Here is a 16,279-nt window from a genome sequence, read left to right as displayed (position 1 = left end):
TGTCAGTTTTTCAGATCCACCTAAACAGATGCCCAGTGCTATTCTATGGGCAGCCAGGGGTAAACAGACAGTCGTCTGGTTACACCTGGTTATGCCCGTCTCCAGCCAGGTCAAAAAAACTAACGGAACAGAGTTCCGTTTTGCTGGACCTGATCGTGCCAGATTAGGGTTAATCTGCTGTAAACAGACACGATCAGGTCCAGCAAAACGGAACTCTGTTCCGTTAGTTTTTTTGACCGCTTTGAATGGTAGATGTATTTAACATAGCAAAAGGAGAGAAAATAGGAAATGTTCATTGTTAGGGATTATATACACTTGCAATGAGGTAAAACTATGAAGGTTATTCACTATTGAGCCGAAGGATACAGCCGTAGGGGCTGCTGAGTGGCTCAGCCGAGCCAAAGTCATATGCTTCGCCTTCACTCAGCCGAAGTGGGCCGAATTGCCTGCCAAAGGCCGGCCGTTCGCCCTGCAAATGACAGCTGGTTCTCACAGCTGGCTCCACCCAGTTGTAATGACAGATCAGCATCCCCAAATGACCTGGGGATGCTGATCTGTCATTAAACAATAAGAACTGAGAGGTGCTGGCCGTGACATCACAGCCGGCTCGGCCCAGTTGTTATTCATTGGCCAGGACCTGCTACAAGTCTCTAGCAGGTGCCGGCCAATAGGAAACAGTTGGGCGGAGCTAGCTGTCACTGCTAGCTCAACCCAATTGATTTTCTTTTTTTAATTTTTAAAAAAAATATCTTTATTTATTTTTTAATTTGACTATTTATTTAGATTTTGTAAATATTTTTTTTTGTTCTACTATTTTCACTGATTTTCTGTTCTGCTCGGTACCACGGAGGTACCGAGCAGAATAGCCGAGCCGAATGCCGCTCGGTGGCATTTGGCTATTCACTCACTGCCATTCGGCCCCTATGTGAATAGAGGTGAACGGCAGCAAGTGATCTGCTGGAGCTTCGGCTCAGCCGATCCAGATGTTGGATCGGCTGAGTTGAAGTCCCTCTGCACTTTGACTCAGCTGAACATGCAGAGCATGTTTGGCTGACCGGAGGCAGACGATGTACAGCTGATTTCAGCCGATGTACGGCTGAAATAAACCACACTGAGCCAGAGTGAATAGCCAAATGTTGCTCACGTCTGCTAGGTTGTTCACTTTGCTGCCTTCGGCAGCTTAGTGAATAACCGTGTATGACCCATTAGCAATGTCTGAGATAATACTTTACAGGTCTTTTACTTTACAAGTACTATGCCATATGCTATAACTTGGAGCACAATGCAATAATGTCATCAAGGACTAAGCCATATAATGTGGTAGATTGTATGTTGTTTTATTGAATGGTTAACCTTTTGTTGGCAAACTGAAATTAAAGCAGCCTGCCCAATTGTGTTTAATTTTAAATCTATATAGGTCTATAGGCACCCGAATCATATTAACTATTCAGAACAAGAGTATCAGCTTCTGCTGCTTTTCTGTGCTTTTGGGTCATCCCCATAATGCCTTACTCCACATGTCACATGCAGGCAGTAGGAGAGACTGGCAAAATACAGAGGTGGGCGGAGATATGGCAGGATATTAGGGAGAAAGGGTGGAGCCGTGGGGGGAGTAGTAAAAAAAACAGTGTGCTAGTTTCTGAGCATAGTAATTCCACATGTGTGATTACAATAGGAGATATTAGGAAGGAAGAATGAAATGTGTACCCAGGCATACAGGAAATTTTGATCATGTGGTTCACAGCATCTATTTAAATGTATTTATGGACTGAATGGGCATAGGAATTCCAAGGGCTAATTCACTTTCCCAGGCAAATTTGGGAGACTGGAATTACCCCCTCTAATTTGGCTAAGAAGCATTTCTAATTGGTCAGGGCAGTCCAGTGAACATGCTGACCAATGAGTTCTCAAGTGCTGTAAAATACAGAACGCAGGGCTCTATGTATGGAGTATGGGTAGTACAACGCACCAGCAGAGGGGAAGGAATGTGTGGCCAAAGTTAATTACAGGGGGGATTGGGGGCCAGATTGGAGGCGATAATTCCATATTCACAAAATTCCTCTGGCAAAGTAGAATTACCCTTCAAAAATAGTGAGAGGTGTTATAATGGCATGCTGGAGCAAATATGGCAAATTATGTTTCATGACTTTAGTGACACTTTGGGGTCTATTCACAAAGCAGCCGAATGATCTAGCCGTAGCTTCGGCCGATCCTTCGGCTAGCTTTGGCCCAGGACCCCTTCGGTTCAGTAGAACCGAATGGGCTGCTGTACGGGCTATTCACTATAGCCTGTACAGCTCCTGAGCGGCTCAGTCGAGCGAAACACATATGCCTCAGCTCGGCAGGGCCGCTCTGAAAGCCGAAGCTGGCCGAGCGGCTGGCCATTGGCCGGCCGACAGCCTGCTTCTGACATCTGGGCGGAGCCAGCTGTGATCTTACGGCTGGCTCCGGCCACTTGCAGAGAGATCAGCGTCACTGATTAACAGCTAACTAGGGACACTGATCTCCAAACAGCCTAACTCTCCCTGGTCCTAGGGAGTCTCCCGCTCCCGGCCGCCAAGGAGAGAAACACTGCTTCTTCGTTTTTTTTCTTTATTCTGACACGGAGCCGTGTCAGAATAGAAAAAAAATAATACATTTTGGCCATAGGAATGCATTGCTGGATTCCTATTGGCTATTTCAATTTGCAATAGTCAATAGCAAACTAGCATTGCACCCGCCCTCTGCTGCAGTTCTCCATTAGGTCCACAACTACTAATTGACAGCAGCAGAGGAGGGCGGGAACAATAGCTAGTTTGCTATTGGCTTTTGCAAATTAAAATAGCCAATAGGAATCTAGCTATGCATTCCTATGGCCAACAATTTTTTTTTTTCTATTCTGACAAGGCTCCGTGTCAGAATAAAGGAAAAAAACGAAGAAGCAGTGTTTCTCTACTTGGCGGCCGGGAGCGGGAGACTCCCGGAGCGCCCGGGAGAGTTTTTTTTATTTTTTTGGATGGCAGCAGAACCCGCCGGACAATATAAAACAGTTGGGCGGAGCTAGTTGTCACTGCTAGCTCCGCACAATCGTTTTCTATTTACCAGCCTGAAGTGAATAGCCGAACAGCGTTCGGCTCACTTCGCTTTAGGTCGGTCATTCACTCGGCTGCCTACGGCAGCTTAGTGAATAGACCCCTTTATGTTTCAGGAATATTTAAAACCTCCATGAAGTTTTTATGAATGTTTGTCTCCATGTTGGGGAGATTTTACTGTCCCTGATGTCACCAGTAACTGGGATAGGTCGTGAAGAGAAATCACATTATGGAGAGACAGTAAAAGTTCTAAACCTTGCAACTCAACTCATTTTTTTATTTCTGTCAGTGCTCATCTCCCCAAATATCCTGTTCTAGGGGGTGAGAAAACAGGAAGTAAGGGGAAGCAATGAAACAGACTGCTGTAACAACTAAGAGAAAAACAAAAGTTTTAGCTAGACCTCTACTTTACTTTATTGCAACTGCAGTTCCTGTACTATTAAGAGATTAAAGGAGAACTATGAGGTGAATGCTTTTCACTCACCTCATAGTTCTAGCCGACCTGTGACAATGAGACTGTCACAGGTCGGCTCAGTAGATCGGGAGGTGAGCGAACACATACCGGCGTTCGCTCACCCCTTGATCCTGTCACGGCTCTCTGCCGTGACAGGGGAGGGGCTGGATTCCCCCCTCCCAGCTCTGATCCGCCAGCGCTGACTGGCAGAACGGATGGGGAGGGGGCGGGTACAGCTGGCTCTGCCTCTAGATAGGCAGAGCCAGCTGTCAGTCACACAGCTGGGCGGATCCAAACATAATTGTCGGGATCCGCTTCAGCTGCGGCGTCTCAGTATACCACAAGCAGCAGCTTGGTCAATCACGCTGTCCAGCATTGTCCATGACAACGACCCGATGAAATTGAAATAAAAAATGAAACAATAAAAAATAAATAGAAATAATAAAAAAAAGAAAACGACCACCAACGTCCCATCTTCTCCACGCGGACTCCCGCCACATAATGGCATTTTGACAGATGCCGGCAAAACATAAACAAATGGGCAGAGCTAGCAGTGACAGTTAGCTCCACCCAATTGTGTAGTTTGCCGTCATCTGACAGGTGAGCCATGATTGGGCAAAATCATTATGCCTTTACCCAATGTTGCGCGCTCAAACAGGCGATGTTCGAGTCGAACTCATGTACATGGGTGTCGTAAGAGTTTTCTCTGCTTGAGAAGGGCTGGGGGGAAGGGAAATGAGTGGGGATGCTGGTGGTGCATGGCCAGGGGGTTGTTACATCTCTCCAGCATGCTGCCCGGCTCACTGACATCACTGGTTGCAGACCACAAAACAACAGGTGACATCAGTGAGCTGGCCGGGATGCCGGCCAGTGCATTACAGGTTGTTAAGAGCTCCTAGCAACCTGGGACACTTTAGCCGGAAAGGGGCGGCGGCGTGGAGGCACAGGCACACCTACTGCCCCCTACCCGACATGATCCAAAAGGATGCCACCTGAGGCTACCTCATTATAGGGACAGTCCTGGTTGCAGACCCCACAACAATGATAGTGCCACCTGTGATAGAGCTCATATATGAACCCTGACATTACATTCTGTTAATAAGTCTATACGATGCCATAAAAAAAGGAAATAATACATAAACAAAATGCAAGCTTACATACAGGGGCGGAACTACCGCCATAGCGACCCATGCGGGCGCTATGGGGCCCGCGCCAGAAGGGGGCCCGGTCAGGAGCAGGAGGGAGGTTTAGGGGTCCTTATTTTCCGTGCGGCCGCAAGTCAAAAATGTTACCGTCGCACGGAACCTAAGGACACTAAATCTGCAATCCTCTTCCCTGCCAGTCACGGTGCAGAGCAGGGGTGGGCGGAGTTATCTCCTGTCTGTGTCCAGCTGGAGGAGATGGCGAAGCAGATTTTTTTTAGTTGTATTTACACTGCCAAACCAGAGAAATTAGGAAAAGTGTGTTATATATTGCACTGCGTAATCCTTCTGTGGGGTGGCAGTGTTATTATAACTTAAAATAACATTGCCACACCAGTGAAGCTGGGGAAAATGGGGTTACAAATGATAAACCCCAGTGGTATTTTACGTTATAATTTTAACCCCCCTTGTGTAATTGTAAATCCCATTTTCCCAGCTTATTTGGTGGCACTGTTAAAGAATTAGGCCTCGTTACACAGGACGTTCTGGCATTCCTGCAGCAGAAACATACAGATTCTTGCGACAGGAATGTCAGGTGTCCCACTTAGATGTGGCTGCTGTACTCACTGAAGTTATCCTCCCTGGCGGTCTGATTATTTCAGGTATTTTTTCTATTTTTTCTATTTTCTTTTTTTTTTCTATTTTTTTAATTTTTACATTTCCCGCCAGTTCCGCCCCCTGCAACGCAGGCGCTCGCAGGGGACCGAACCCAGAAGACAGATGCCGGCATGATGTATTGGCTGGAGTGGACAAGGTAAGTAACGCGCTGTGTAATCCCGAGTGTGGCATGGGGTTACTGCTTTTGGTAATGAAAATTAACCCCGAGCAACACTCAGGATTACCACCAGGGAGGTTAATGACCAGGTTATAGCTGCCATATCTGTAAGCGACAGTCCGCACGAAATGTACGTGATATGATTAAATGCAGTTTTGAATAGATCACTGTCTCTGGATGTACGTATATTGCATTCAGGGACAGTGATCTATTGTAAACTGCATTTAATCATATATAATAATAATATATGCTGTAGTTCAGGCACCAGAGGGGGGTGCGGGTTGGGGGGCCCTCTACAAATTTTTGCTATGGGGACCTGTGATTTCTAGTTACACCCCAGCTTACATAGGTTAATGCAAAGCACTCTATCATCAAAGTGTCAGGTGCTTAGCAGAATGTCTGGGAGCAGAACTGTCTTATAGTCTGCATCTGAAAAGAATTGTTCGGCTTGCCAGGCACAAGCCAATCAGAGTGAAACCTTCACTATAAAATGACAGTTATAGAATGAAAGTCTGAATCAGATTAGTAGCTGTGCAGCAATGCAGACAGTCCTAATATAGGACATTTTGATAGATCCAGCACACAGTAAAGATGCTCCCATAGCAACCGATCAAATTCAAACTTTTCTTCCCTGTCATTTTTCAGTACAGGTTTATTGGTTACAGGGCTCAGACATTTCTTCTCTTAGTAGTGTTCTATGAGACACAGACAGAGAGAGGGGAGGAGAAAGGGAGAGATGGATAAACAAAAATAAAATAAGATTCATATAATGAAGAATTTGCCCAGAAGGGGAAATCTAAATCTTTACATTAACAGTAACGAGGGATCATTAGAAAGGGGAAAGGGCACATAGGCAAGGCACAGCCATGAGGACAGGCATGGTCACCATTATTTCCCCCCCTGAAAATACTACAGTGAAATCCCTCAATGTAAGGTGGTGACATTTGACAAAAAGGTGACACATTTCTCTTACATTAGCTATTTGCAGCAAGGGCAGAGGTCCTCTCACTTTATCAGTACTGGTCCTCTTTGGAAAAACTAAACTAGCCAACAACTATTTTTTTTGCAACTCTCACCTGGAATGAAAGTCAGTTTCTCTGAGCAGAAAAAGCATCATCTATGAAAAAAAACATTGCTGTGTCATGTTAGCCAGTAACAAATACAGGAAAATGGGAATGTTGAACTTGTCCCAACAGGATATACTGTATTAAGAACATTTGGCAATTCGTTTTCACTTAGGGGTCTATTCACTAAGCTTCTGAAGGATCTAGCCGTAGCTTCGGGTGATCCTTCAGCTAGCTTCGGCACCAGGACTCCTTCGGTTCAGTAAAAACGAAGGGCTGCTGTACGAGATATTCACTATAGCCCGTACAGCTCCCGCAGTCGGCCGAGCGGCTCAGTCGAGCTGATGGCATATGCTTTGGCTTGACTGTGCCGAGGTGAAAGCCTAAACTGGCCGAGCGGCCGGCCATTGGCCGGCCGACAGCTTGCTACTTACTGCTGGGCGGAGCCAGCCGTCAACTTACGGCTGGCTCCAGCCACTTGCACAGACAGATCAGCATCCCTGGTTACCAGGTAACCAGGGACACTGATCTCCAGTCAACCCAACTCTCCCGGGCGCTCCGGGAGTCTCCCCCTATTAGATTGCGGCTCCCGGTCGACCGAGAGAGAAACACTTTCTCCCAGAAAGGTTTACTCTGCTTGATCGAGCAGAGTAAACCTTTCCCTGCTCTGTTTTTTTTTCTTCTGACATCGAGCCGTTGGCTGCCGTCAGAATAAAAAAAAAGAATAAAAAAATCACCATAGGAATGCATAGCTAGATTCCTATTGGCTATTTCAATTTGCAATAGCCAATAGCAAACTAGCTATTGCACCCGCCCACTGCTGCTGTCAATCAGCAGAGGGGACCTGAAGTTCTCCATCAGGTCCCCTCTAGTGATTGACAGCAGCAGAGGGCGAGTGCAATAGCTAGTTTGCTATTGGCTATTTCAAAGTGAACATCCAAACTGCAACATCCATAAGACCCTTGAGTATTCAACATTTCTGCAAGTGTAGGATACATGTGCCCCACAGAGCATCATGGTTCTAATTTCCTCACCCCTACATCACTAGTGGACTCATCACTGGCATAGGGGTCAGAAGATGTAACCACAGTGCAGGGCAAGGGACATAGGTATCGTATACTTTTAGAAGTGTCAATGCCAAAGAGGTTTACAGGGGATGAAGCACTAGAACAGAGGGCCACTTTCTATTGCAAAGACCTTTTAATTTGGATTTTTTTTTTTTTAAACATGACATGGTTGCACAAATGAAACAAAATGAAATATTTTAGTTTTTTTTTTCTTTTTGAAAACCTGATGAATAATGATCTTTATAAATTATCATTAAAAAGAACTGTTCATATATGACATAGTGAGACATAAAGGTCATACTCAGATAACAGAAAAGCAAAGCACATTTTTTAAATGAAGGACAAATTTCAAAATGTTTCAGCACAAATGTGGCTCAGGAGGTACCTTAATGTGCACTGCATAATTACATGGATGAAACTGCAAATAAAAAGACCTTTACTGCCCATAAATATCGCTTGGATGGAACCTCAATGTATGATTGGTGGTCCGAGCAATGGAGATTAAAGAATTATATTGTGCTGCATAGATGGGTTGTTTAAATTGGTTCACTGTTGTGACAAATTGCAGGGCAGTATTTACAGATTATGCTGTCCTAGACAAAGGTGCAGGTCATGTTACCAAATTATTTCTATTTGTATTCTAGGACTTGTACATGCGAACCCTTTCTTTTGTGTTTGTGGGTTGCTTTATTTGGTGAAAGGTAAACCAAGCAGAGCTGTTTCTACAAATGACAGTCACTGGACTCTATAGGAAGATATCAATGTACACAGTGTTTGAAAACCTTTTGTGCAGCGCTTTACAATATAGGGAAGACATTATAATTACAATTCAATTCAAGACAAGATGGTAAGGAGGGCCCTGCCTGTGAGAGCTTATTAGGTGATACTATGGACAAGGTTAAAGAGGGAGGTAACTTAATGATAATAAAATGTTCCAGTGAATTTAACTTGCATTCACCCCATTTAAGCATCTACTCTAAGTAAACCTCCACTTTCCTCAAGCTTTTTCCCAATCCATAGTACACCTAATAAATTATATTTTTTTCTGTCACTCTATTCCCTGGTTTGGCTGCCTATCTGTAATTGTTGGATCTTCCCAGAAGGCATATCAGCATTTGTGGAGTTGTGTGGTAAGTTGAGATGAGACCTAAAAGTAGAGAGGTCATGTCTGGGGTCACATTAGAGAGCAGATGAATGGGAAGGCACCACATAATCAGTGTTTGGGTTCCTCCAACCGGGGGGGGGGGGGGATGGTTTAGTTGGTCTCACCAGTTGTGTGTTCATAATATAACAATATAAAACAACAGTCTAGAATTCATAATCTATTTTTTTTTAAACAGATTTAAAAAAACTGACTAAAAACTATTATAGTTTTCCTTTAAAGAAAATAGTCTGAAAAGAAAGAATATTTCCTTTAAAGAAAATAGTTTGGAAAAAAAGAATATTAACCAGCAAATCAGTTCAGTAGCCATGCTGCTGAAGATCTATCTCTCTGTCATCATGATTGCTAGATCATTCCATGTTTTATATTATGTCTTTGACGGTGGTAAGTTAAGGGGGAATCCACATGAAGCATGACTATGAAAAAAAACAAAACAATATCTGTTAAACAATGGCTGCACTTGATACTGTAGAGTTGTACAAATGTGTGTGTAACCTTTTACTTATTGGCCAATTCTCTTTCATTTTTCACAGACTAAAACTGGTTTTGCACAGCTGTATAATGAAGGTTCAGAAAATGCTATTGATGTACGACTCAGACTCACTAAAGATGCACTGACCATTCAGAAGCAGGACGTGGTTTGTGTCAGTGGAACCAACCCAAGTTCCAATGTAAGTGTTCTGTCTGAATAATTCCTGCCAATATTTGCAGAACATGTATTTCCACATGATGGAAAATCTTTGATGCCCAAAATGAAACTCCAAAATGGAACTCCAGCAAAAGTCATAATTCCAGGATGTATTATTACAGACATATACTGTGTATAGCTCCATCAGTTTACACAGCACTTTACATACAGTCCGTGTCCTCAAGGACCTGACAATGTAAGGTCCCATCTCACATGCATACATATGAGGGCTAATTTAAGCAGGAGCCAATTAACCTACCAGCATGTGTTTGGAGTGGGGGAGGACACTGGAGTACAACCAGTACAACCAGAAAACCAAAGGAAGCACAGGAATGATGTGCAAACTACATGCAAATAGTGTTCTGACTGGAATTTAAACTGAGGACCCCAGTGCTGAAAAGCTAAAAACTAAGTCACTGTGTTGCCACAAATGCTCCATGCATATGGCCCACTGTACTCCTAGGTGATTGGACAATAAAAGAGTAGTAGGTATTTGACAAGATCATGTAGTAACTCTCACCTACTGTAAGCATGTTCATTATAGACTGACAAGCACGCTGCACACCCTAATTGGCTGCCATTGCAACACAGTAAAACTGCAGTGGTGTGCACACAGGGATTGATTTACTAAAGGCAAATTGTCTGTTCATTTTCCAAGGGAATTTTCCCTTTAGCTTAGTGAATTACGTGAAGCTCTGTGGACTTCAATCATCCAAAATAAATATAAAATGTAAATCAAAAGTTTATGTTTTTATAATTTGTCCCATTTAAAGTGAAACTAAAATCATGTTTCTGGTACAGAGCATAGCAAAGTTATGTGCAAATGAAAAAAAATTGGGGTTGATTATGGTTAACTAAGGGGAAATAAAGGGGTTAAAAATTAATACTTTTTATTTTTTTCCTAAAAGTTTTCTTTAACTGATGGTATACTCATCTAATGTCACATCTTTAAGCTAGATATGAATGAACTAGTAAACACAATAAGCCAATACATTTGTTACATTGTTTTTACTCCATGACACTTGCAGACTATCTCTAAGTGTAGTGTTGCATAGGATTGAATGCATTAAAACTGTGTAATTCAAAGCAAATCCCAGCTATCATTTTTACAGTAGTCATCAGTTGCCAGTAATCATAGTTATATACGTTGGGGTTAAAAAGGTGCCAAGACACATCCAATTGCAGAATTTCATAAAACATACCATTGTTTATTTACATGTAAATATTAAAAACTGCACAATAAAAACAAATGCCCCAAAATTATGTGCTTCATCATAAACATGCAAAATGCACAATATAGTCCATACAAGATACCTCCCAAAGCCACTCGACTAAGCAAAGAGAATCGTGTACAGATATATCAAAGTTCATCACAAAGGAAGAGATGACCAGTGCCCCAATCTTTAACACATTTAGCATACACTTCTTCAGGAACATATGGAGGCAATTTTAAAATTACTTCAAAATAGAGCATTTATTTTGTGTGTACCAAGGTGTAGAGCCCACATTTCTGGGGACAGCAGTGGCCACTTGAATGATTTGATTAAAAAAATTCCTGAAATGGGAGGAAGCCAGACCATAATCTGGTGTAGGGTAAGAGGTGAAGGCAGCAGGTTTCTTCTCTCAGAGGATGAAGAGTATTCTCTGTCCTAGTATCCTCCGCCAACCATTCACTGTAGTAACAAATACTCTTTCCCTAACATGGCTCCGTGCTCCCCCATCGGCCATCTTTATACCCATGGCATCAGAAAAGCTCTTTGACACCTTTAAAGCCCAATGTATTTAACTATGATTTGTGTACAACAGTAGGGTTGTGGTGCCGTATTTCTCGTTGGCTGAGTATGCATTATTGATAATGATTAATTGCCAGTAATAGCAGTGGGTGGAGAGGGGAGGCAGCAAGGGAGAGGAGCAAGACGTAAAAGATGCATCCTCAAAACTTTGTTATTTAGGATGTATTTCATATATCTAGAGTCTTCAAGTGGTTAATTATCCTTTTAAACACAGTATCGCACTGTGCCTCACACAAAGAGCGGCACAAAGACAGCTGATGCCGGTAAACTGCAGCTGTCACAGTGCAATACAGTGTTTGTCAACAAACCTAATGTGATCCCCATGATTGGCTGTTATAGTGATCATATGACTGAAACCATGCTGATTATTCATGATCATTAGTCTAAGCCAGTGGGTGCTAGTGACAGCATGGTCTTAGAACTGATTCTTAAATACCGTTCTTTTAGCATGGGGAGAGAGCAGTATTCTACAGACTTCAGATGTCTAGATGTTAAAGTGACACTAAACTCAGGAGTTACATCTTAAAAATGCATTCAAGTACATTAATAACAAAATATAGCTTATTTGTGCATCACTCGGCTGTAGATCCTCAAATCATCTCAGAATTGGTGCTGACACTGCCCTTCCTTCTGGAGGGTGGCTACTTTTGTTTCCCATGGTCCCTGTGTTGTAAAGTAGTCACCGCTCCAAGCTCACTCCTATGATGGACCATAACTTCAATACATATTAGCTAACTAAACATGAGAGTGTAGTCCATCATGGGAGTGAGCTTGGAGTGGTGGCTATTTTACAACACACACAAGGACCATGGGGAACAAATGTAGCCACCCTCCAGAAGGAAGGACAGTGCACTGCAGTTAAGGTATGTCCCTCAGCATCCTCACATCCTATACACTATGTCTAAAACACGATGACTCACGGAACGTAGACCGCTGGAGTGAAGGGGGAGCGAAGCGTAAGGGACCTGCCTAAGAGCAAACAGAAACAGGAACCATACCGCACTCCTTACCGGGATTCCCACTTGATGAAGATGGGTGCTCGAAATGACTGCAGATGGCACCGCCACACATGAACAGTAGAAAAATGTCACTAGCACACCATGAGTTGAAAAAGCAAAATATTTTATTGCCAATAGCTGTATCTCATTGGCAAGCGCTTTCGGGGCCTCGCAGGGTCCCCTTCATCAGGCTTAGAGATATGGTTATCTCTAAGCCTGATGAAGGGGACCCTGCGAGGCCCCGAAAGCGCTTGCCAATGAGATACAGCTATTGGCAATAAAATATTTTGCTTTTTCAAGTCATGGTGTGCTGGTGACATTTTTCTACTGCCTAAGAGCAAGCCTGCTCTGAGGATCTGGTGGGTATAACTTTGTTATTTACGTCCCTAAATCAAAATGAGCGCTTAATCCTTGCAGTGTAGGGGTAGTCCCACTGCAAGGGTTAATAAAAAAGAATTTCCCCAGGGTTATCTGTAAAAAATAAGTCAAGGCGACTGGATTTGCTGTATTTTTCTTGAAGACGTTTCACTGGACATCCGACCAGCTTTCTCAATGAGTGAATCAGTGAAACGTCTTCAAGAAAAATACAAGGGGATCAAAGAAAAGGGGGAGTACAGAAGCGCTACTACCATATATAAACTGAATAGAGATGGCCAACTTACCAATGGATGGATGGTGGACCGTAATCAGCGGCGAGGGGTCGAAGGGTGTAGGTCCATGAATGGTGAGGGTGGTGAGCACTCAGGGGGATATGTGAGCAATTAGGAGGTATGTGGGTCTCGGCTGAGGGGGGCACAGTGTAAATGCTAGCCTGGGTATGTGTTGCAGGAAGGGGGGGGGGTGGTTATTGCAGGCACACGTGAAGAGAGTAATGATGGCTGCTGTTACAGTTGTAAAGGGCGATGCTGGATGACAGGCTGTCTGAGCCGACGGCTGGGAGACTTCAATCTATTCAAGGCAGGACGCCAAATGGATCGGGGGGGTGGAATGTGGCACTTGCTGACAAGCGGCGGGTGTTCCAGGAAGATAAGGGATGGTAATGGAGGTGGTGACCTGTCGATGGGGTATGTGGCCAGGAGGGCCGGTCCAAGTGGTGAGACTCCAACGCTCGAGGGCACGAGCTCCTCACTACCCGGCTTGAGAAAGAAGACAAGCTCTTTGAAACGCGTAGCCACTCTGTTTTTTGCCACACCAGACCCAGCTCTTACCTCCGCCACTTCCCGTCCTCACCCGCTCCGTTCTGCAGACACACCGCTCGTTGTCACCGGGCTCCCCGCTCGTGCCCTCGAGCGTTGGAGTCTCACCACTTGGACCGGCCCTCCTGGTAAGTTGGCCATCTCTATTCAGTTTATATATGGTAGTAGCGCTTCTGTACTCCCCCTTTTCTTTGATCCCCTTGGCAAACGACGGACACCCCGGTCCGCATCTATAAGAAGCAGCACACCCATCATTCCTACCCACACCCAGACACCCCCACCCTTGTGGTAGCGCTGCATCTAGGGACAACTCTCCCAATTTTTCAATTTCAAGAAAAATACAGCAAGTCCAGTTGCCTTGACTTATTTTTTACAGATATACCATGACCTGGATGAATGAGAACCTTCACAGACACTTTCACCAGGGTTCTTCTTAAAAATTAGTAATGGCAGATTCTCTCTTTATATAGTTGCCTGAGCTCAGTTGTAACTTGACAATTGTTACCCGTCTGCAGAATATTAATTTTTCTAACATGCATAAACCACATGCATTGTTTTACAGGATTTTAATGTTTGAATTCTACCTAAAAAAAGGCCATTAAACTGTTATTGCACTCCACCCCTATAATTTAGCGATTACCTTCTCCTACTCTTCATGCCAAATCCAGAATGTAATTTTGAATGGAGAATTGCAAATAAAAAAAAAGTTAGATGGAACTATTGCTTTCTTATGAACGATTATCCATCTGTCAGAGCGTTCAAGAATGTGGGTCAGAGCTGTACCTAACAGCGGTAGAAAATTAATATTGCTGTAAGATCCACATTAACTGTTTATGTTTCTGCATGCAGCAACATTTTTGCTCATCTACATAGGACTTCAGTAAAATTATTTAGAAAGAAAAATATTTTAGAGCAGTTGTAAAGACCGTTACCTGATTGTAAAAAAAAATGTTGTGCCTTCCCTCATAGGCTTTATAGCCATTTAAACGGATGGAAACTTTTTTTTTTTTTTCTTATTTAAATTCAGTGCTGCTCAAATGCACGCCTTTGAATGCAAAACACAATGTTTGACAAGAAAATGCTGCATTTGGCCTTCTTTGCCTTCAATCTGAACAATCTTAGAAGGACCTGTTGTGTCCAAAGAAATGTAAAACAGTTCTAAGGTAGCCTCTGAACTGTCATCTATACAACTCCATTGAAGTTGATGGAAATCTGCTGACCTGATTTTAACATGCATTTTAAATGCACATGTAGGAAAACAATGTCCATATACACGATGTCTGTCTACAACATGCAAGTTCCTCTTATTTTGTACAAAACACAAAATAAAACACAAAAAAAGTCCCTAGCAGACCTGCCAGCTTGCCTGCAACAAAACAAATCACCTTGTCTAACAGTATGCGTTAAAAGCAGAGGTTTTAATTGCAAAAACCTTTGGCCAACAATAGGTAGAAGTCACACTGCCACCGTCACGGCACCTCTGCAAAGTGTGGTCCTAACTCTATCTATATGAGTCTCCAAGTGGGAGCATATTAATGCAGTCGATAAATTAAATGCAGGTGTACCAGGAGGTAGCCTACCCCTCCTCAAAAGTTGCAGGGACGCACTGGAGGCCCAGCGAATGCTGTTTTGAACGACTAAGCCCTGATTGGGTAAAATGCATCAGAGTGGGTGGGCCTGAGGTGGGACTACTTGAGGTTGCATGATCTGCAATAAAATACTGACAAACGGGACACAATGGGGGAAATGTATCAAAACTGAAGCTGTTAAAATCTGGAGCAGTTGCCCATGGCAACCAATCAGCATCTCTCTTCAGTCAGATTTGAAAATGAGAGAGAGAAACTGATTGGTTGCAAGCTTCATTGGCTCTGTACTATGTAATCGATGTGACCAATCACCGGTGTCACAAAATGTAAGTTCAACATAAAACAGAAGTCATCAACTTGCGCAACTAGATCGAATGTTTATGGACTGTATTTTGATAGTGTCAAAGAAGCTCCAGTTAAACTGCTGATTAATCCAGAGAAGATGTATTCACTGATCCTGCAGCCTGGTTAGTTGGATAGGGAAACATCAATGTAACAACACTGTGAAGAAAACATAAAAACCTGGGGCACAGATCTAAGTGCAGTAAAAAAGGACTGTTTAATAAAGGTTAAAAGTAATGCACTTACAGGATATTAAAAAACATCTCGCCTGTCACGCATCAGATGGAAGTCCGATCTCAGCTGCTGGTCCAAGATTGATATCAGGATATGGAGAGAGCAGAGTCCAGTCCAGTCCAGAAAGATTCCAGGATGCCTGTGATGGAAGACACAGGTCTGATCCAGTGGCTGAGCACTGCTGTGGCTGGTTCTCCTCAAAGCAGGGTCACAGCTGCTGAGTACTTCCGGGTCGTCAGGTGTCAGGTGTTGCTAGGCAGCGCGTTTCAGAGGTTCACCTCCTTTATCAAGCCGCTGGCATTCTGGAATTTTTCTGGCGATCAGACTTTCATCTGATACGAGACAGGCGAGATGTTTTTTAACATCCTGTAAGTGCATTACTTTTAACCTTTATTAAACAGTTACTTTTATACTGTACTTAAGTCTGTGCGCCGGTTTTTTATGTTTTTGTCACAAAATGTAAACAATGTCTGCAGTTTGCGGCTTTTCCCCCTTTCCTCTCTCATTGTGAGAAGAGAGGGAGAGATCTCAACTGCACCCATCCTCATTCACCACCATACCTATAAACCCCTCTAAGCCTCAACCCTATGATCCCCCCCCCCCCCCCCCCCCCCCGCCCGTCTTTTCCTCCCCTTTACCGGGCGGAA

The 16,279-nt window shown here is 43.6% G+C and overlaps 1 protein-coding gene across 1 annotated transcript in view; it reads left to right on the top strand.

Moving 5' to 3' along the window:
* The window catches only part of SNTG2 (syntrophin gamma 2), a 381,958-nt gene that overhangs the window by 179,950 nt on the left and 185,729 nt on the right, over positions 1-16,279 (top strand). The window contains exon 3 of the mRNA XM_018559229.1: positions 9,329-9,466. Within this exon, the coding sequence (XP_018414731.1) occupies positions 9,329-9,466 (138 nt within the window). The remainder of the gene's footprint in view (positions 1-9,328; positions 9,467-16,279) is intronic.

Source organism: Nanorana parkeri, unplaced genomic scaffold, assembly GCF_000935625.1.
Source record: "Nanorana parkeri isolate BGI_ZX_2015 unplaced genomic scaffold, ASM93562v1 scaffold383, whole genome shotgun sequence".
NCBI classification, from domain to species: Eukaryota; Metazoa; Chordata; class Amphibia; order Anura; family Dicroglossidae; genus Nanorana; species Nanorana parkeri.
This window is presented reverse-complemented; position numbering and strand designations above follow the sequence as displayed.